The following is a 17349-nucleotide window of genomic DNA, read 5'->3' as shown; positions in this document are numbered from 1 at the left end:
TGATGCTAAAGGCTGGTGTCTGGATGGCTGCTAGCCCAGATTTTCTTATCTCCAGCTGCAGAGTACTTGGCCTTGCCTATCTGTTTTCTGCTCTTCCTTCCTTTCAGATCTCAGGCCGAAGAAGGTTTCCTCACTTAGGTCCATTATCTTTCCTGATTCCTTAGGGATTATTCTCTTATCTCTTGTTTTCAGGCCAGTAATTCTTTCTAGTTCATCTTTTATTTCATTATTTATTTATTTATTTTTTTATTTGCTAGCCTAATGCTTGACCCTTAGAGCAATGGAAGTCTGACTTCTTGGTAGGTCTTATTCTTTTACTTTTTTTTTTTCCTCTGTCAATCCTTTTTATTAAGAAAAGTATCTGTCTAGAATTTGATTATCTGTCTGTCTGTATCTATCAGGCAAGTACCAAGAATCTGACTTAGTACTAGGAAGCACTGGAGTTGAGCACATTCCATCCGGTTTGATGGACAGCTCCCCTGCATCCCAGCAGTGCAGGTTCTATGAGGTTCCTAGGCCCTGTCTCTCAGTACCATTTGTTCCTTCAGTTCTGGTCAATGTTTCTTGGTCTGGCAGAGCTGGGCTTGGCACCTCATGGTGGTTAACACACCACCAAACCCATCCTCTGGTTCCCTCATAGGAGGCCTCCTAGTAAGGCTGGGTGATGTAAGAGTGCTTTGGCAATGAAAGCTTGCCTGCTTGGTGGCAGACACTGAGAGCAGAGGAGTGCTAAATGTCACATGGCATCTTTAACATGGTTTATCTCCAGCAAGGAAGATCTGCACTTGATCCACCAGGTGTACAGGTATATACTGCTACACTTGACTGGTTTGTTGAGATGAGGTGTAGATAAATTTGCCTGGTAAGGCCTTGACACTCAATCTTTCCATCTCTGGCTTCTTCACAGCTGGAGAAAAAATGTGGCTACAATGCCAGCTCAAAATTACCACTCTAAAAAAATGAAATATAGAGATGATGGTAACTGAGTGCATTATTTGTAGTAAGTGCAGCATTGTTTCATAAAACTTTTCATCTTCATTTGCTGTACACATAGTCTTGTGTATAAGGAAAAAAAGATACTTCAAAGGGGTGAATTGACTTTTGAACAATCCTGTTTGCAGCAAACCAAATAGTACATTAGCTGACTAATGTTTCCTCTTCTTTTCCACTTCCCAGCTATTTATTGCAGAATTTTCATGGGTCTTACTGATAAGTAAAGGCTCCATGACCTTGGCCTGGTTAAAGCTCCAGCAGACATACAAATTGTTCCAATAAAAGCAAACTGAAATATAATGTGCTCCATAAATGTGACTCATATGTAAATACAAGTTTTCTAGTGTCCTAATGAATAGGTAAAAAGAGAGCTGGGGTATAGCTTAGCAGGAGAGCACATGCTTATCATGCAAGGCCCCTGGTTCAGTCTCTGGTACCAAAGGCAAAGCAGAACACAACATAGCACAACTAAACAAAAGTAGAAATATGACATTGAAATGCACTTTCATTTCAACATGTGATTCTTTCACATTCTTTTCTACAGGATAACCTTTCTAACTCCGGGGTATAAGCACTCTCAGGTCGCCTCTCAGTTCTGACAAACTGTAATTGTATTGTAAGTGTCTTGTATCTCTGGTGCTCAGTGGCTTCTGTATTTGGCTGTGCATTTTATGGAACGTAGGCTAGCTTTATGCAGGAGAGGATCCTGGGAGGAAAAAGCAACCCTGACCTTTAACTACATTCCAATGAGAGAAATATTTAAACCAAGGTAAAGTAATTTGTGAAAAATAGTTCATGAAGTTTTGACAGTGCACCTGGTACTTTGTATAATCATTGCTGGCATTAATTCATGGAATCTTTACTACAATCCTTTGGAATTGTTACTAGTATGTTTATCAATAAGGAACTAGCCAGAGGTCTGTATGTGTGAATGGTAGAAAAGAATGATGCCCCTTTCTAGAGCTGCTTTCTAATCTCTGCAATTGATCACTGTGGTAGGTTAAGTGGAAAGGGAATTAAGGTTTGCAGAGAGAATTAAGGCCTTTCTGTGGGGAAGAAAGACTGGTTTATCTGGCTGGGCCTAATTAATCAGTGAACACAGAGGGAAGAGTTGGAAGAGGTCAGAGTGATGATCATTTCACCTGCTGACACTGGCTTTGAAATGGCAAAGGGTCCAGAAGTCTAAGAACACTGCTGTGGAAGCTGGAGAAAACAAGGAGACAGGTTCTTTCCTCGAGCCTCCGGGAAGGAGGCCTTCATTTTAACCTGGCGAGGCCAGTGTTAGAATTCTGGCTCACAGAACTGTAAGGTAATAAGTGTGTCTTAAGCCACTGGGTTTACGATCATTTGTTACAGCATAGTAGGAAAGTAATGTCCTTCACAGAAGGTGATAAATGGATGTTGTTTTAAGTCACTGAGTAACCCTGTGGTAATTTGCTATAGTAGCAGTAGGAAAGTCATATCCTCCACTGTGAGCCATCTCACCCTGGGCAATGACCTGTAATGCTTCTTAATGTGAATCATGGCTTTATAAATTTTGATTAAGCAATAGCTACTCATTGCAATTAAACTAGACTTCTCTTCCTTTCAGGCCCAGTTTCTTTTGCTTTGATTTTTAACACAAGCTGACAAAAAAAAAACTCAGATGTTTCATAATTGCTTAAATAGACATCACTTCTCTTGCCAGTAGGAATTGTACATGGGAGTGGCAGCTCTGACTGAAAGATTGGACATTTGGAAGATCTTTGCTAAAGTGATGGTTACCTTTTTAAAGTCTGAACAATTTGTAGTTACCAAGTCAAGGTATCACTTGTTATGAATTACCTTAGCAATAAGTATATTTAACATTCCTTGTGTAACTCTTAACTGTTGTCCCCCGGATATTACAAAGTTTACTTGTGGGTGATTGAGTTGACTAAGACTGGAGATTATCTACCCATACCAAATCTAATCCCATTCTGCCTTTCAGAGAACCATGGGAGCAGCCCAGCCTGTAGGTTGACTATCATTTATGCCTCCCTCCCACTTACAGATTCCCACTAACAACATAGCTTAGGTCTTACACATTCTGTCTCTATCTTGAGGTGGCTGAGGAAAGAGCTTCTTAAGTTAATTCCAAAGGTGGGATTGATGCATTGAAATGTATATTTCTAGAAGGAAAAAAACCTTTGTCCTGCTTCCTCTTTGCCTTCCCTCTGTAGTACCAATGCAGAGATTTGTCTTGGGTATAGGTGTTTCAGTCACATGTATCATCATACTATATTAAAATGGTACCTTGTCAAAACACTGTTGGATCACATTGCTCTGCATACACAGGCAGAAATAGGGTTTTTTTTTTTCTTCTCTTTTTAAGTACAATTATAGAATTATATGTCAGTCCCAGTCTTCTGGCCAGGATGATGTGGATCTGTTTTTCTAACTTAAGAAGTAGAAAAATTGAAGTCTTACTCCTTGGTGCATTAGCTCCAGGTAGGTAATGAATGTAGCTTCATCTTCCAGAATTCTCCTCTGTTAGGGAATCCGCATGCTATTCCTGCTTTCCTGAGGTTTCAGGCCATGTTGTCTAGTCCTCAGTGATTATGGGTGTGTGGCGTGGTAAGCCTTGTCAAAAGCAGGCAAAAATTGGGATTTAAAAGCAGTGTAAGTGAGGAGGTGGTGATTTCTGTTTTCCAGAATGATTTTCACTTGCAAACGTCAAGGTATTTTTAAGTTGTAATTTGATTTGATGTAAACAGTTGATTTGTACGTAAACAGTTGTACAAAACAACCATGTCCATTACATCAGAGCTGTGCAAGTTAGCTGTGCAAGTTCAGGAGTTTGGCACACTTTCTCTGATCTCTCTGATCTCTCTCTCTCTCCTTTTTTTTTTTTTTTTTTTTTTCAGTCCTTGAGCTCAGGGCTTGAACACTGTCCTTGGACTTTAAGGTAGAGCCTTCTACCACTTGAACCTCAGCACCACTTCCAGCTTCTATGGATGTGGTACCAAGGAATCGAACCCAGATCTTCGTGCATGCTAGACAAGCACTCTACCACTAGGCCAAACTCCCAGCACTCTCTGATCTATTTTTATGGCTATGCCAGACTAATGGATTACCATGTTCTCTATGTGTCACTTTTCAGCAGTATAGAACAGACTATCGATCTCAGCATGGAGCTTGGTGCAGACATCCTGTGTTTTGGAATTTTTTTGAAGTTTCCTTTTTTATTGTTGGGATAATGCATAGAGGAGTTACAGTTACATTAGTCAGGCGGTAAGTGCATTACTTCTTACACATTGATACCCATTCTCATGTGTCTGTCCCCATTTCTCTCCTCCACCCCTCCCAACCATCTTGATTTCCTCCCTTCCCTTTCCTATTTCAAATAAACATATGTATAATATACCAGGTAACAAAGTCAGATACTGCAACAATATGAGATTAACCATAAGGGCAAAAAAAGAGAAGAGAAATAACATAGTACATTAAGAACAACAATCACACAAGATAAAGCTCTTGTTTCTATATCCTACAGATCCTTTCATTTAGCTTCATCCTGTATGACCTTATGTACCTAGGTTTTAAGCTATTGTAATCCTCTCTAGGAGAGTCCTAGATGTGTACTAATTATTACAAATGAGGGAAACCATGGAGCCTATGTTCCTTTGGGTCTGGCTTACTTCACTTAAAAGGATTTTTTTCCCAAGTCTTTTCATTTCCTTAAAAATGGGGCAATGTCATTTTTCCTGATGTCATCATAGAATTCCATTATGTCTAAGTACCACATCTTCTTGATCTAATCATCTACTGAGGGGCATCTGGGTTGGTTCCATATCTTCACTACAGTAAATAATGCTGCAACAAGCATCGTTGTGCTAGTGGATTTAGTATGTCCTTGTTTCTGTACAATTGGGTAAATGCCAAGTAAGAGAATTGCTGGGTCATAAGGGAGCTCTATGTTTAGTCTTTTGAGAAATTACTATACTGCTTTCCAGGGTGATTGAATGAGTTTACAATCCCACCAACAGTGTAGCAGTGATCCCTCCTGGCCTCTTCCCCGCCAGCATCTGTTGTTATTAGATTTCTTGATCATGGCCATTCTAACTGGAGTGAGATGGAATCTCAAAGTTGTTTTGATTTGTATTTCTTTTATGGTCAGAGATGTTGAGCATTTCTTCATGTGTCTACAGGTCATTCTTATTTCTTCTTCAAAGACGTCTCTTTTTATGTCTTTAGCCCACCTTTTAATGGGATGCTTGTTTCTTTGAAGACTTGTTTTGGAGAGATTCAATTTTTTTTTAGCTGTAGATATATTTTAGATATGAGGCCCTTGCCTGTTGTATGGCTATTGAAGAGCAGATCTCAGATTTTTGAGAAAGATCTTTTCTGAAAGGTAGATATAATAACATGTAAATTTTTGTGGTTTTGCCATTGAAAATATATCTTTTCACGGTAGGAAGCAAAAATTACCTCTTAAAAGTGACTGTTAGGGGGGCTGGGAGTTTGGCCTAGTGTTAGAGTGCTTGCCTTGCATGCACGAAGACCTGTGTTCGATTCCTCAGTACCATATACATAGTAAAAAGCTGGAAGTGGTGCAGAAGCACAAATGGTAGAGCTCTAGCCTTGAAAAAGTCCAAGGACAGTGCTCAGGCCCTGAGTTCAAGCCCAGGACTGGCAAAAAAACAAAAAACAAAAAACAAAAACAAAACTCAAAAGTGACTGTTAGGCTATATATGAATAGATCATATTTAGAGTATCATCTCAAAGCATATTTTTTTTAAAATTTTGCCAGTCCTGGGGCTCAAACTCAGGGCCTGGGCCTTTTCCTCAGGGTTAACACTACTATTTGAACCACAGCACCACTTCCAGCATTTTCTCTGTATCTGGCACTGAGGAATTGATCCCAGGGTTTCATGAATGCTAGGCAAACACTCTATTAGGCTGTGCTCCCAGCGGATGATGTGTATTTTTGATTAAACCCTGGGCCTTAAACATGCAAGGCATGAGCTTTTCCACTGAGCTATATTTCCAGCCATGGAATTTTTCTTTTTCTTTCTTTCTTTTTTTTTTTTGCCAGTCCTGGGCTTGAGCTCAGGGTCTGAGCACTGTCCTTGGACTTTCTCAAGGCTAGAGCTCTACCACTTGAGCCTCAGCACCACTTCCGGCTTTTTTCTATGTATGTGGTACCGAGGAATCGAACTCGGGTCTTCATGCATGCTAGGCAAGCACTTTAACCACTAGGCCAAACTCCCGGCCCTCTTTTTCTTTCTTTTCCCTTTTCCCCTTTTCTCTTTTCCCTTCTCCCTCCCCTTTTGTTTCCTTTCCTTTCCTTTCCTTTTTCTTTCTTCCCTTCCCCATTCCATTCCTCCTTCCCTCTCCCCATTTCCTCTTTATTTTCCTTGCCTTGTCTTATCCTCCTTTGCCTTCTTTTTCTTTCATTTTTGGTTCTAAAAGTAATCATAGAAGGCTAGACACAGTGGCTCATGCCTATAATCCTAGCAACTCAGGAGGATTGCAATTCAAAGCCAGCCTGGGCACTAAAGATCTATCTCTAATTAATCAACAGAAAACCAGAAGTGGGGTTGTGACTCCAGGGGCAGGATGGTAGCTTTGAGCTGAAGAGCTCAGGGACAATACCCAGGCCAAGGGATAGGGTGGTAGCCTTGAGCTGAAGAGCTTGGGGACAGCTCCCAGGTCCAGAGACATAAATAAATAAAAAATAAAAGTTAACATAGGAACTTGTTAGGTGAGTAGCTAGGATTACAGGCATGAGCCAACAGCTCCCAGCCTCAAACTTGTTATATATAGATTAAGGTAAAGATTTTTTTTTTAATTTAAAAAAATCTAAAAATAGGGGCTGGGCATTTGGCCTAGTGGTAGAGTGCTTGCCTAGCATGCACGAAGACCTGGGTTTGATTCTTTAGTACCACATACGTAGAAAAAAGCTGGAAGTGGTGCTGTGGCTAAAGTGGTAGAGCTCTAGCCTTGAGAAAAGTCCAAGGACAGTGCTCTGGCCCTGTGTTCAAGCCCCACAACTGGCAAAAAACCCAAAACAAAACAAAAAACTAAAAATAGGCCGGGAATGTGGCCTCCTGGCATGAGTGCTTACCTAGTATGCACGAAGCCCTGGGTTCATTTCCTTGGGAATATATACACAAAAAAAAGTTGGAATTGGTGCTGTGGCTCAAGTGGTAGAGCACTAGTTTTGAGAAAAACCCAAGGACAGTGCCCAGGCCCTGCGTTCAAGCCCCAGAACTGGCAAAAAAAAAAATACGCATCATATTTATATGCTTTGAGATGACATTAAGTATGATCTAAAAAATTTGAATCTCTCCAAAACAAATCTTCAAAGAAACAAACATCCCATTAAAAGGTGGGCTAAAGACGTAAAAAGAGACTTCTCTGAAGAAGAGATAAGAATGGCCTATAGACACATGAAGAAATGCTCAACATCTCTGGCCATAAAAGAAATACAATCAAAACAGCTTTGAGATTCCACCTCACTCCAGTTAGAATGGCCATGATCAAGAAATCTAATAACAACAGATGCTGGCGGGGAAGAGGCCAGGAGGGATCACTGCTACACTGTTGGTGGGATTGTAAACTCATTTAACCACTATGGAAAGCAGTATGACAGTTCTAAACATAGAGCTCCCTTATGACCCAGCAATTCTCTTACTTGGCATTTACCCAATTGTACAGAAACAAGGACATACTAAATCCACTAGCACAACGATGCTTGTTGCAGCATTATTTACTGTAGTGAAGATATGGAACCAACCCAGATGCCCCTCAGTAGATGATTAGATCAAGAAGATGTGGTACTTAGACATAATGGAATTCTATGATGACATCAGGAAAAATGACATTGCCCCATTTTTAAGGAAATGAAAAGACTTGGGAAAAAAATCCTTTTAAGTGAAGTAAGCCAGACCCAAGGAACATAGGCTCCATGGTTTCCCTCATTTGTAATAATTAGTACACATCTAGGACTCTCCTAGAGAGGATTACAATAGCTCAAAACCTAGGTACATAAGGTCATACAGGATGAGGCTAAATGAAAGGATCTGTAGGATATAGAAACAAGAGCTTTATCTTGTGTGATTGTTGTTCTTAATGTACTATGTTATTTCTCTTCTCTTTTTTTGCCCTTGTGGTTAATCTCATATTGTTGCAGTATCTGACTTTGTTACCTGGTATATTGTATATATGTTTATTTGTTTATTTGAAATAGGAAAGGGAAGGAGGGAATACAAGATGATTGGGAGGGAATGGAAGGAGGGAAATGGGGACGGACACATGAGAATGGGTATCAATGTGTGAGAAGTAATGTATCTACTACTTGGCGAATATAACTGTAACCCCTCTATACATTATAAGAAAAAAATAGCATAAATCCTCTCCCTAGAAAAGAAAAAGAAAAAAATCTAAAATATGAAGAAATGTTTACGTGAATGTGTATTCCAAATATGACTGGGATTCAATCCAGACTTCTGTCTACACTCACTTTTGCTGCCTGTAAGGAGAAGCTCAACACTTCCTTTTACCTCTACACTGGACTTGAAGCCGTAGTTCTGTGTGCAGCAGAAAGTATGCCATCTGAGCATACTTTGGAAAAGTGGTGAGAAGTGCATTTTCCATTTGTGAAACAAGAATGTATGGACAGGGCTGAGTGTGTAGTACGTGATGGTTGATGAAAAGGTCTGGGATTGTACTGGACCAAAGTTTAAGAAAGATTGTAGGCTTTGAAACTGAGTACCAAGGAAATGTCTTTTAAGATTTCTCAGATCAAGGAAGAAAAGCTGAGAGATCATATCAGCAGGCAGGAATGGATGGCTTCGCTAAGCTCTTGGATTTACTGCCTCCATTCCCTGCTTCAGAGTGTTTTTCCTTTTCTTTTGTCTCTCGAGGTTGAACACTAATCCTTTTAGTACTGCTAACTGCATCACAGATGGAGGTACTTTCCTGTCACATTTGTGGAGACATTTTTGTTTTTCTATGTATGTGGTGCCGAGGAATTGAACCTGGGTCTTCATGCATGCTAGGCAAGCACTCTTACTTTGCTGTCCTTTGTGAGAGAAAATTTTTTGTTGGAAACTTTCCCTTTAAAAGTATCATAACAAAACTTGTGGCCACTGCAAAAGAAAAAAAAAATCAGCTCAACCACAGTAAGAAATAAGGGAAAAAGTGGGCTAAAGAGAGATGAATTTCCTTACCTTACTTTTGCCATGTCTTTATTAGCGTTTTGAGCAGCTTAGCTCTGTGCATGATGGCCTTGGTACTGTCTGGGCCTCAGGCTGCTGGCCTTAGTCCCATGGGATTCCCAGGGTGAGCCACTTTGGCATGTGGCTCTCAATGGAGACGTCCATCTTTCTAAGGAGCGATTTGTGTCTTCCTTCTTTGCGAAGCTAATGAGTTATTATTCTGTCTGAAGCCCCCATACTTTGAGTTTTTTAATTGAGAAAGATTAACAATGAACTTATCAGCTGCATGTAAAAACCTTGAAGCATGGCTGGAATTTGAGGCTCTTCTTCCTTCTGTGTTTGCCTTCTTGTCCACATGGTGGCAGGGTGGCTCCAGCGGTCCTGCCTCTGCACTGCCAGGTTCAAGCCCAGGGAACCAGAAGTTAAAAAGCCTGTCCTCTATAAATCCTGCAGTTGTTTCATTTATTTATTTATTTATTTATTTATTTATTTATTTTTCTTTCTGTTTTTTAGTAGTCAGTTTTATTTTTTGAGTGAGTTGCATATTTGAATGGCATAATTATCATATACTTTTTTGTTTTGCTTGATGCATTTGGCTCTGAATTCTGTCTTTCTTTGATAATAAAATCTGGTTGTGCTTTAAAAAAATTACCATTGTCTAGTATGTCTTAGGTAATTTTTCCATTCATCTGACGTTTTATTTTTAGCCTTTCTGAATTACTTTTCTTTGAGTTGCTTCGACACGTAGCACAGATGATTTTTTGAGATTTCAACTTGGTAATCCAAGCTGAATTTTAATTTTCTTTTATTAATAGGCAAATTTAGCTTATGTCAGATATTTCGATATTAGGTTATCTGTATTGTTTTGTTACATTTTATATTTCTATATCTTTAGAAAACTGTATACTTACTGTCTTTATGGGATTATTCTGATGCTTCTGTTCCAGTGATTATTGCTATAATTTTGTGTAATATCCTTAGTCTTCTAAAAAGATGGTCATAGGTCCCTACTGTGAAAATTGAATTTCACGTTAATTGAGTAACACTGTAACCATGTTACATTGTCTATCTTAATTAAGAAGTCTGTTTCACTCCATCTTCAGAGGGGAAAGTAATTATTCAGCTATAAAGCTTGAAACTCAATCAGGATTGGAAGAGTTGAGCAAATGCAGTCATTATATTTAATGTACAATATGTAAAAATTGAGCTACATAACTAGGATAAGGAAAGGAAGGAGAAAAGGGGATGATGATGATGAAAGGGTGACATTGATCAAGATGCATTATACTCATATCCTGAAGTATGGAATTGTAACCTCTTTGTAAAACTACCTGGTCATGAAATTAAAAGTAAGAAGTGTGATAGAAAACCACAGTCCCCTTCCTCAGAAAATTTTCATTTTTTTATTGCTTGCTGAACCATTTCAAATTAAACTGTAGTTATGAAGCCTTAAATGGTACAGCGTCCTTTGCCAAAAAATAGACATTCTTATACATAGTCTAAATAAATGCCATTAAGAAAATTAATCAGTGAGCTATCATGACTTTTTTCACAGTAGACTGCTTGCAAAATTTAGTTGCCAACATTCAGCATTGATCATGAAATTGGCAAGGTGACATTTGTTCACATGGAATGTTAGTTTTGAATTTCTGTAAGCTGTCTATTACTAGACCTTTGAGAGTCACTAACTTTATACCATCACTGGCAATAAAAGATAATAGATTGGATCTCAAGTTCTTTTGTTTGAATGTCGACTCCATCCTTGTTTGAAGGAGTATATCCCCATTTAATATTCCAAAAACTATATTTGACATCCGAGAGGCAGGTTAGATGTAAAAAGGATTTTAAAAACTTAAATGTAATTTACTGTTGTATTGTACTGTAATGACTGAGACTTCTTCCTCATTGTAGTCCTACTATCCATCCATGGTGTTATCAACCTCAGCCTGAGAGGGACAATATCTGGTCAGTTTTCTCTTTATTCTGGAAGCCTCAATTCTAGATCACCATTGGCCTCTGTAGAGGGTGGCAAAGGGAATGTGATTTAACTGTTGTTTAGGCTCCACTTAATTCTATGAATGTTTTGTATAAGGTGCTGGGGGTCTTGCTTATAGAGAGCTAAGTCATGGACTATCTTTACACATTTCTTTAGAGAAAAATTTGCATTTCCCCTTTGAATGCTAGTCCTGTGGACACTGGCTGCTGGAATTGCTCACATAGTGTTCTTAGCCTGCAGTTTATGTATGATTCACCCAGGAAACTCTGAAGAAATGGACATGGCTCCCTCACCCTGACTTCAGGCTGAATTGATGTTAGAATATTTGGGGAAGAACCTGTGACTTTGGTGTGTGTCACAGTCACACAGTTCTGATACTGGCCTGCAGTATGCTGCCATTTGAGGAGTTCAGGATTGAAAGCTCTGTAGGAGAATTTAATCATCATTTAAGCTTTTAAAAACACAATATATTTGGCAGCAATGAGGCATGTTACATGTGAAAATGTCCAAATAGAAATTTTAATAAAATCTAATTTTATAAAATTCGGGTAAGATCTTAACCCAGGTATGCAGGATTTCAAACAGTCTTAAAGGGGAAGTGATTTGAATTTCATGTATTTTTCAATTAAGGAATCCTTGGAAAATAGGTAGGAGACTTCATAACTTTAACCACTTTGTGAACAAAATGTTTGTATGAGTTATTCAATAAAAGGTTGCATAATGAAGAGTTTAGCTTCCTTTCAAAGTTAGAGGATAACTGACAAGTCCATTTTTATCAAATTTAATGGATTTCTAAGTCCTTATCTACTTTTTAAACAAAGCTTTAATTAGAGCAGTAATTAAGTAACCAGCTGCCTCTCTATATTCACTGAAGGAATGTGTGTAAAGACATTGTAGAAACTCACATAAGGTCAGTTCTTGCTTTCTGAGTTGCAAAATTATGCTGCAGGCTTCTAAATATCTAGGTATTAAAAAAGTCTACTTGAAGATAAAGATTGATAGGAGCTTTACTGTAGCTAGGCTAATGCTATCTTCCCAGTGGATTAATTGCATCACACATGGGAGGGAATGATTCCTTTTACTTAGGTTTCTTCCTGATGAGCTCCTGCCTGTCCAGGCTTATAGAACTGAGAAAGCCTTTGGAGCCAGGTCCTCTGCTCTGGGTCTTAATGTTTACTAATCTAGTTGTTCCTAACCAGGCCTTCTACTTAATCTCTTCAGGCTCCATCTACTGACTTTTAAAGTGGGGATGATTCTGGCAGGCCCAAGGGAGGAGACGATGCTGCAACTTGCAGACATCTGTTCTGTAGCTCTTTTATGCAGCAATGCTCTGCACATGAGAACTATTTTGCACTAGGTGCTATTCTAGACACTGGGTATAGTAAAAATGAAACTGAAGCCGGGGGCTGGTGGCTTATGCTTGTAATTTTAGCTACTGACGAGGCTGAGATCTGAGGATCTTGGTTTGAAGCCAGTCCAAGAAGATAAATCCTTGAGACCTTTTTCTTTAGTTTATCAGCCAAACTCTGAACGTAGTTATAGCTCAAGTGTAGAGCACCAATCTTGAAGGAAAAAAAACTAAGCAAAACAGGAGGCTCTGAGTTTAAGCGCCAGTACAACAGGATTTTCAAAAAAAAAAGCAAGATACAAAACCCCCCACAAGCCCCCCAAATTCAGAAGTCACGGTGTTCCTGGATTCTAGTGAGGTATCCTATTTACACAATGATGGGGGAAGGTCTCACTGGAAAGGAGACTTTGGATGAAGATAAGAAGATACCAAATGCATGTCCACAGAAGAGCATTTGGGACAAAAGTGGAAAGGCCATGCTGAGGCCTGGCCTATGGGGTTTAAGGAGTAGCTGATGGGGCAGAAGAGATGAAGAAAAGGAGGTTAGAAAAGTAATGGGGGCCAGATCACCATGTTAAAAAAATATTCTACTCAGCCCTATTAAAATAGAATTAAATTGTACAAGTGGAGGTTATGTGTTTTGTTAGAGAATTTTGAATATGCTCCATGGAAGCACAATCCTTGGTCACAAAATAAGGAATGGGGAGTCACTGAGGGAGTTAGAAGGAAGGGGCAGCATTTCCAGTCTTAGCTCCCTGACAGCTGCAGAGTGCAGGGGCTTAAAGGCCTATGGGCATGGAGTGCTATGCCATAAATGTCTGTTGAGTGATTTTTAAATGTCATCATTTGATTATTTGTTATGATAGATAAAATTAATTGGAAGAAATGAGTATGAATATTTAAAAGCATTATGTAGGACTGTTTTTAGAACGATGTTGATGTTAATTGTTTATCCCACACTTAATCTTCAGCTGCTTTGTATGTATTTTTCTTGTTAAAGTAGAACATTCTACTTATGAATTTTTACTTAGGGATTTTTTTTTGCATTAGTGATTTCTGATTTAAAATTGGCTATTAATTAAAAATGTAACTTGTTTGACAAATTGAATTAAATGGAACCTTTTTGGATTTGTTATTTTACATATAGCTTTTTATGACACTTATGTATTTCCTTGTAGAAACTTTTTGTTGAAGCATATCAAGCATAGATGAAAATGTACAAATCATAAGTTGTGCAGTGCAGAAAATTTCCAGAACATGAACATACCTGTATAAACAGATCAAGAAATAGGAAATTTTATATAGTGCAGAAGCCTCCTTTGTGGCCCCTTTTTGATGCTACCTTCCTTAAAAAATTCTTCATCTAAAATCATTTCTGTTTTTGAATTTTATATAGTGGAATATAGGTATGTACTGTTTTGTCACTGAGTCCTTTCTTTTCTTCCTTCCCTTCTTTCTTCCCTCCCTCCTTCTTTTTCTCTGATTGTTTCAACATCATAAAAGAAGAAATGAGTCTTGTCTTTCTGCTGTTGTTTAGGGTGAGGCCTTAGTGGAGATCATTTGGAATAATGGGGTAATACTTTGAAATTTCTATTTTTATTTTCTTTCAGTGTACGGGATGACAGAATTCGGGTGGAAAGGATGGACAACATTTATTTCGAATACAGCCACGCATTCCAGGCGGTTACAGAGTTTTATGCGAAAGAGACGGTAGCCATCAAAGGTAAATATTTTTATCCATGTTATCTACATTTGTCAAACTGCATTGACTTGAAATTTGGCTAATGGTATGATTGTGATTTGCAGGTGAATGACAGGTAGGCAGTGGTCAGTCAGAAGTAGAAGCAGCCAAGGGCAAAGCCCCCTCTTTTGTGCTCTTCAAGGTCACTACTACAACCACTATGTGGCTCATACCTATAACCTCAGCACTTAGAAGGCTAAGGCAGGAGGATTACAGAACATAACTGTAGTCTCTTCCTTTTAGTTGTGACCAGTTAGGTCACTTGCTGGTTTTGACAGATTCATTGGTGTCTATTAGGATCTTAGCAGTTTTACAGCATGTTTAGGTATTCTTAAGAAGGCTAGCGTCTGAAAGGTTGGTGATTAGAATTAAAATACCAGTACATTAGTAATGGAACTCTTAACAGTTTAGATAACCACTATTTGTCTGATTTTTGTTTCCTCATCAAGCATTAGTGATTTATTTTGTGTGTACCTCATATACATGTCAGTCCAACTTATGTTATTGTTCAGTTCATGGATAGTGATGTAAACACATATTTTTCCTCTTGACCTAAACTTGACCTTGCTCTAGTTCTCATTTGACTCCAGACAGATTATGCTTGTCTTTGCCACATGCTGCAGAGCTTTCATCATCAACCATGCCCCCTCCCCTCTCATGTCTTGTTAGCATTTCTTTTCTTTAATATATTTTTTATTGTAATTAATAGAAGGGTTACATTATATTCACCAGATAGAAGGTGCATTACTTCACATACATTCATACCCTTTCTCGTGTCTCGGTCCCCATTTCCCACCCCCTATCCCTGCCCCTCAAGCATTTCCTTTCTTATAGACTTCAGCATCTGGTGTTGGAAATTTCATTGTTTTTGCTTTTGAACTTATATTCTTGCACTTGCTAGGCAGACAGTCTGTCATTGAGTATGAGCCCCCCCCCCCAGCCTTTTTTTCCACCCTCGTTACTTGTTCTATAAATTCTCCCCGTTTGTATTGTTTAGCATTCTCTACAGGGTGCAAAGATGAAGCAGGTTGGCCAGACTCAGAACAGTTCTGGTCCCTGTGATAAGCGATAAGAATGGTTGCACCACCAGCTGCTGGCATTAGCAATGTGTGGTGGTTATCCATCTGTATCAGTTCACATAGCTGCAAGTCAGTTCTTTTAGGAGGTATCCAGGGATGGGGATTTACCAAAACGTAGTTAACTATTACCCTACAGAGTTGGTTTGTTTTTTTTTTAAATTTATATGAAAGAATTTTCAACCCCTTCTGTACTTACAATCTTGGGATGTACTTCGCAGTATTGAAAATGAGATTGTTCTTCACAAATAATTCAGTTCATCAGCAAAACAATGTACTTCTCTCTCCATGCCATAGGTGTTTGTAATCACCTTTTCACAAAGGTCCAGCTTAGTAGGTCATATCCAAACTATTAAGGTAATAATATATAATGTTTCACATTGATACTATTTTTAAGTACACATTAATGTTTCACATTTAAAAATATTTAATAGTAAAGTTGGTAAAGTGTAAAATATATTTTATTTAGCTTAAAATTTGTTTTCAAAAATAGTAGTCATGTTAATGAGGGTATATGCTTGCTTTTTAGGTTCCCAAAGTTTTTCTGGCATCATTAACTTAGAGAAGCCTGTGATCTGCTCTTTAGGTGGCATAATAAAATATCTAAAGGAATTTAATTTGGAGAAGATGCTCTCTAAACCTGAGTAAGTAGGAAAAAGGAGGAAGGAAGTGTTGTATTAAAATATTTCATAAATCAAATTAGAAACAAGAATTTTGCCTGCTAATGATAAAATAGGAGAGTAAAAGGATTAACTGTTTGACATTGTTGCTGAGCAATAACTAAAATATTTCTTAATTAAAAACACTGTCAAATTATGGTCATGGTAGCTATTTGATGTTTTATTTGGACTAGACAACTATATTAATTGAGTTAAGGAGTAGTATTAAAGTGTTTCCAAACTTTTACCATCTTCCTATTGGTTTCATTTTTAAAATTTTATAGGCCAGACAACTTTTTAAAGAAAAATTACCTTTGTAGACGTCAGGTATTTCAAAGCTGTTAATTGGCTATCTAGGGAAATAATACTTTAAATAACTTATGGAGTTAAAAAAGTCAGTGAGTAATTTTCTTGCCCTTTCTATATTACCCCTTCACCAGGCCATTGTCTTGGCTCTGTCAGGAATTACCTTCCATTATATGAGCTGGGATAAGTGAACTATTTTCTCTTCTGTAGAGGTGGGTGGCCTGTAGGAATGGACTCAGTAAAATGGCAGAATTGAATTAGGTAACAAGAAGTACTGATTCAAGTTGCTGCCTGAAAGGTAGGTTTCTTGAGAATAATTAATGGGCACATATTTAATGGCTTTTTCATCATGATCATCAAATAATTGACAGAAGGAATATAAGGGCAGAAAGCTTAATTTTTAGCTTATAGTTTTAGAGGTTTCAGTCTTTCCAGGTAGGGAGGACATGGTGTAGCTTTTATCACGGCTGACAGGAAATAGCAGAAAGGAGAGGACTACTGACCTGGTCTAATCTTTTAAGAAGCATGTCTGCAATCACCTCTTCCCCTGTATGTAGCTAGGCTCCACAATGGGAGCCACCAGCTGGGGACCAAGTGTTCAACACATGAGCCTGGGAGGACATTTTATATTCAAACCACAGCAGAGCAGTGTGGCATCATTACAGATAATGAATGAATGCCAGAAAGACATGTCCACAGAGTGAAGAAAAAGCATAGCCTACTGTTTTAAAGCAAACAAAAACACACCAAAAGACCAATACTGGATATGAAAGAACATAGATGAGAAGTAGCAAAGCTTTGAAGTAAGGTGATAGGGTTTAGGAGTGGTATACAATGAAAAGGTTAGTTTAGCTTAAGGTAAACAATTTAGGGAGGAACAAAATATATATACAAGGTAATGTAGCAGGTCTGACAAGACAGCTATTCTTAGGAAGATCTGCCTGTGAGCTTGGTCCTTTACTAGACTGTGGACCATTGGTTTGGAGAGGGATTCTGCTATTCTTTGATAAGAGTGGCTCAGTGTGCCCAAGCAGTTTGTGCAAATAG

At 38.5% G+C, this 17349-nt stretch overlaps 1 protein-coding gene across 1 annotated transcript in view; it reads left to right on the top strand.

Annotated features, from left to right (window-relative positions):
* Msh3 (mutS homolog 3) overlaps positions 1-17349 on the top strand; it is a 122392-nt gene that overhangs the window by 18653 nt on the left and 86390 nt on the right. The window contains exons 9-10 of the mRNA XM_090331697.1: positions 14131-14243; positions 15867-15981. Of these exons, the coding sequence (XP_090187823.1) occupies positions 14131-14243; positions 15867-15981 (228 nt within the window). The remainder of the gene's footprint in view (positions 1-14130; positions 14244-15866; positions 15982-17349) is intronic.

This window comes from Megascapheus bottae, chromosome 4, assembly GCF_031878675.1.
Source record: "Megascapheus bottae isolate mThoBot1 chromosome 4, mThoBot2.hap1, whole genome shotgun sequence".
In the NCBI taxonomy this organism is placed as follows: domain Eukaryota; kingdom Metazoa; phylum Chordata; class Mammalia; order Rodentia; family Geomyidae; genus Megascapheus; species Megascapheus bottae.
This window is presented reverse-complemented; position numbering and strand designations above follow the sequence as displayed.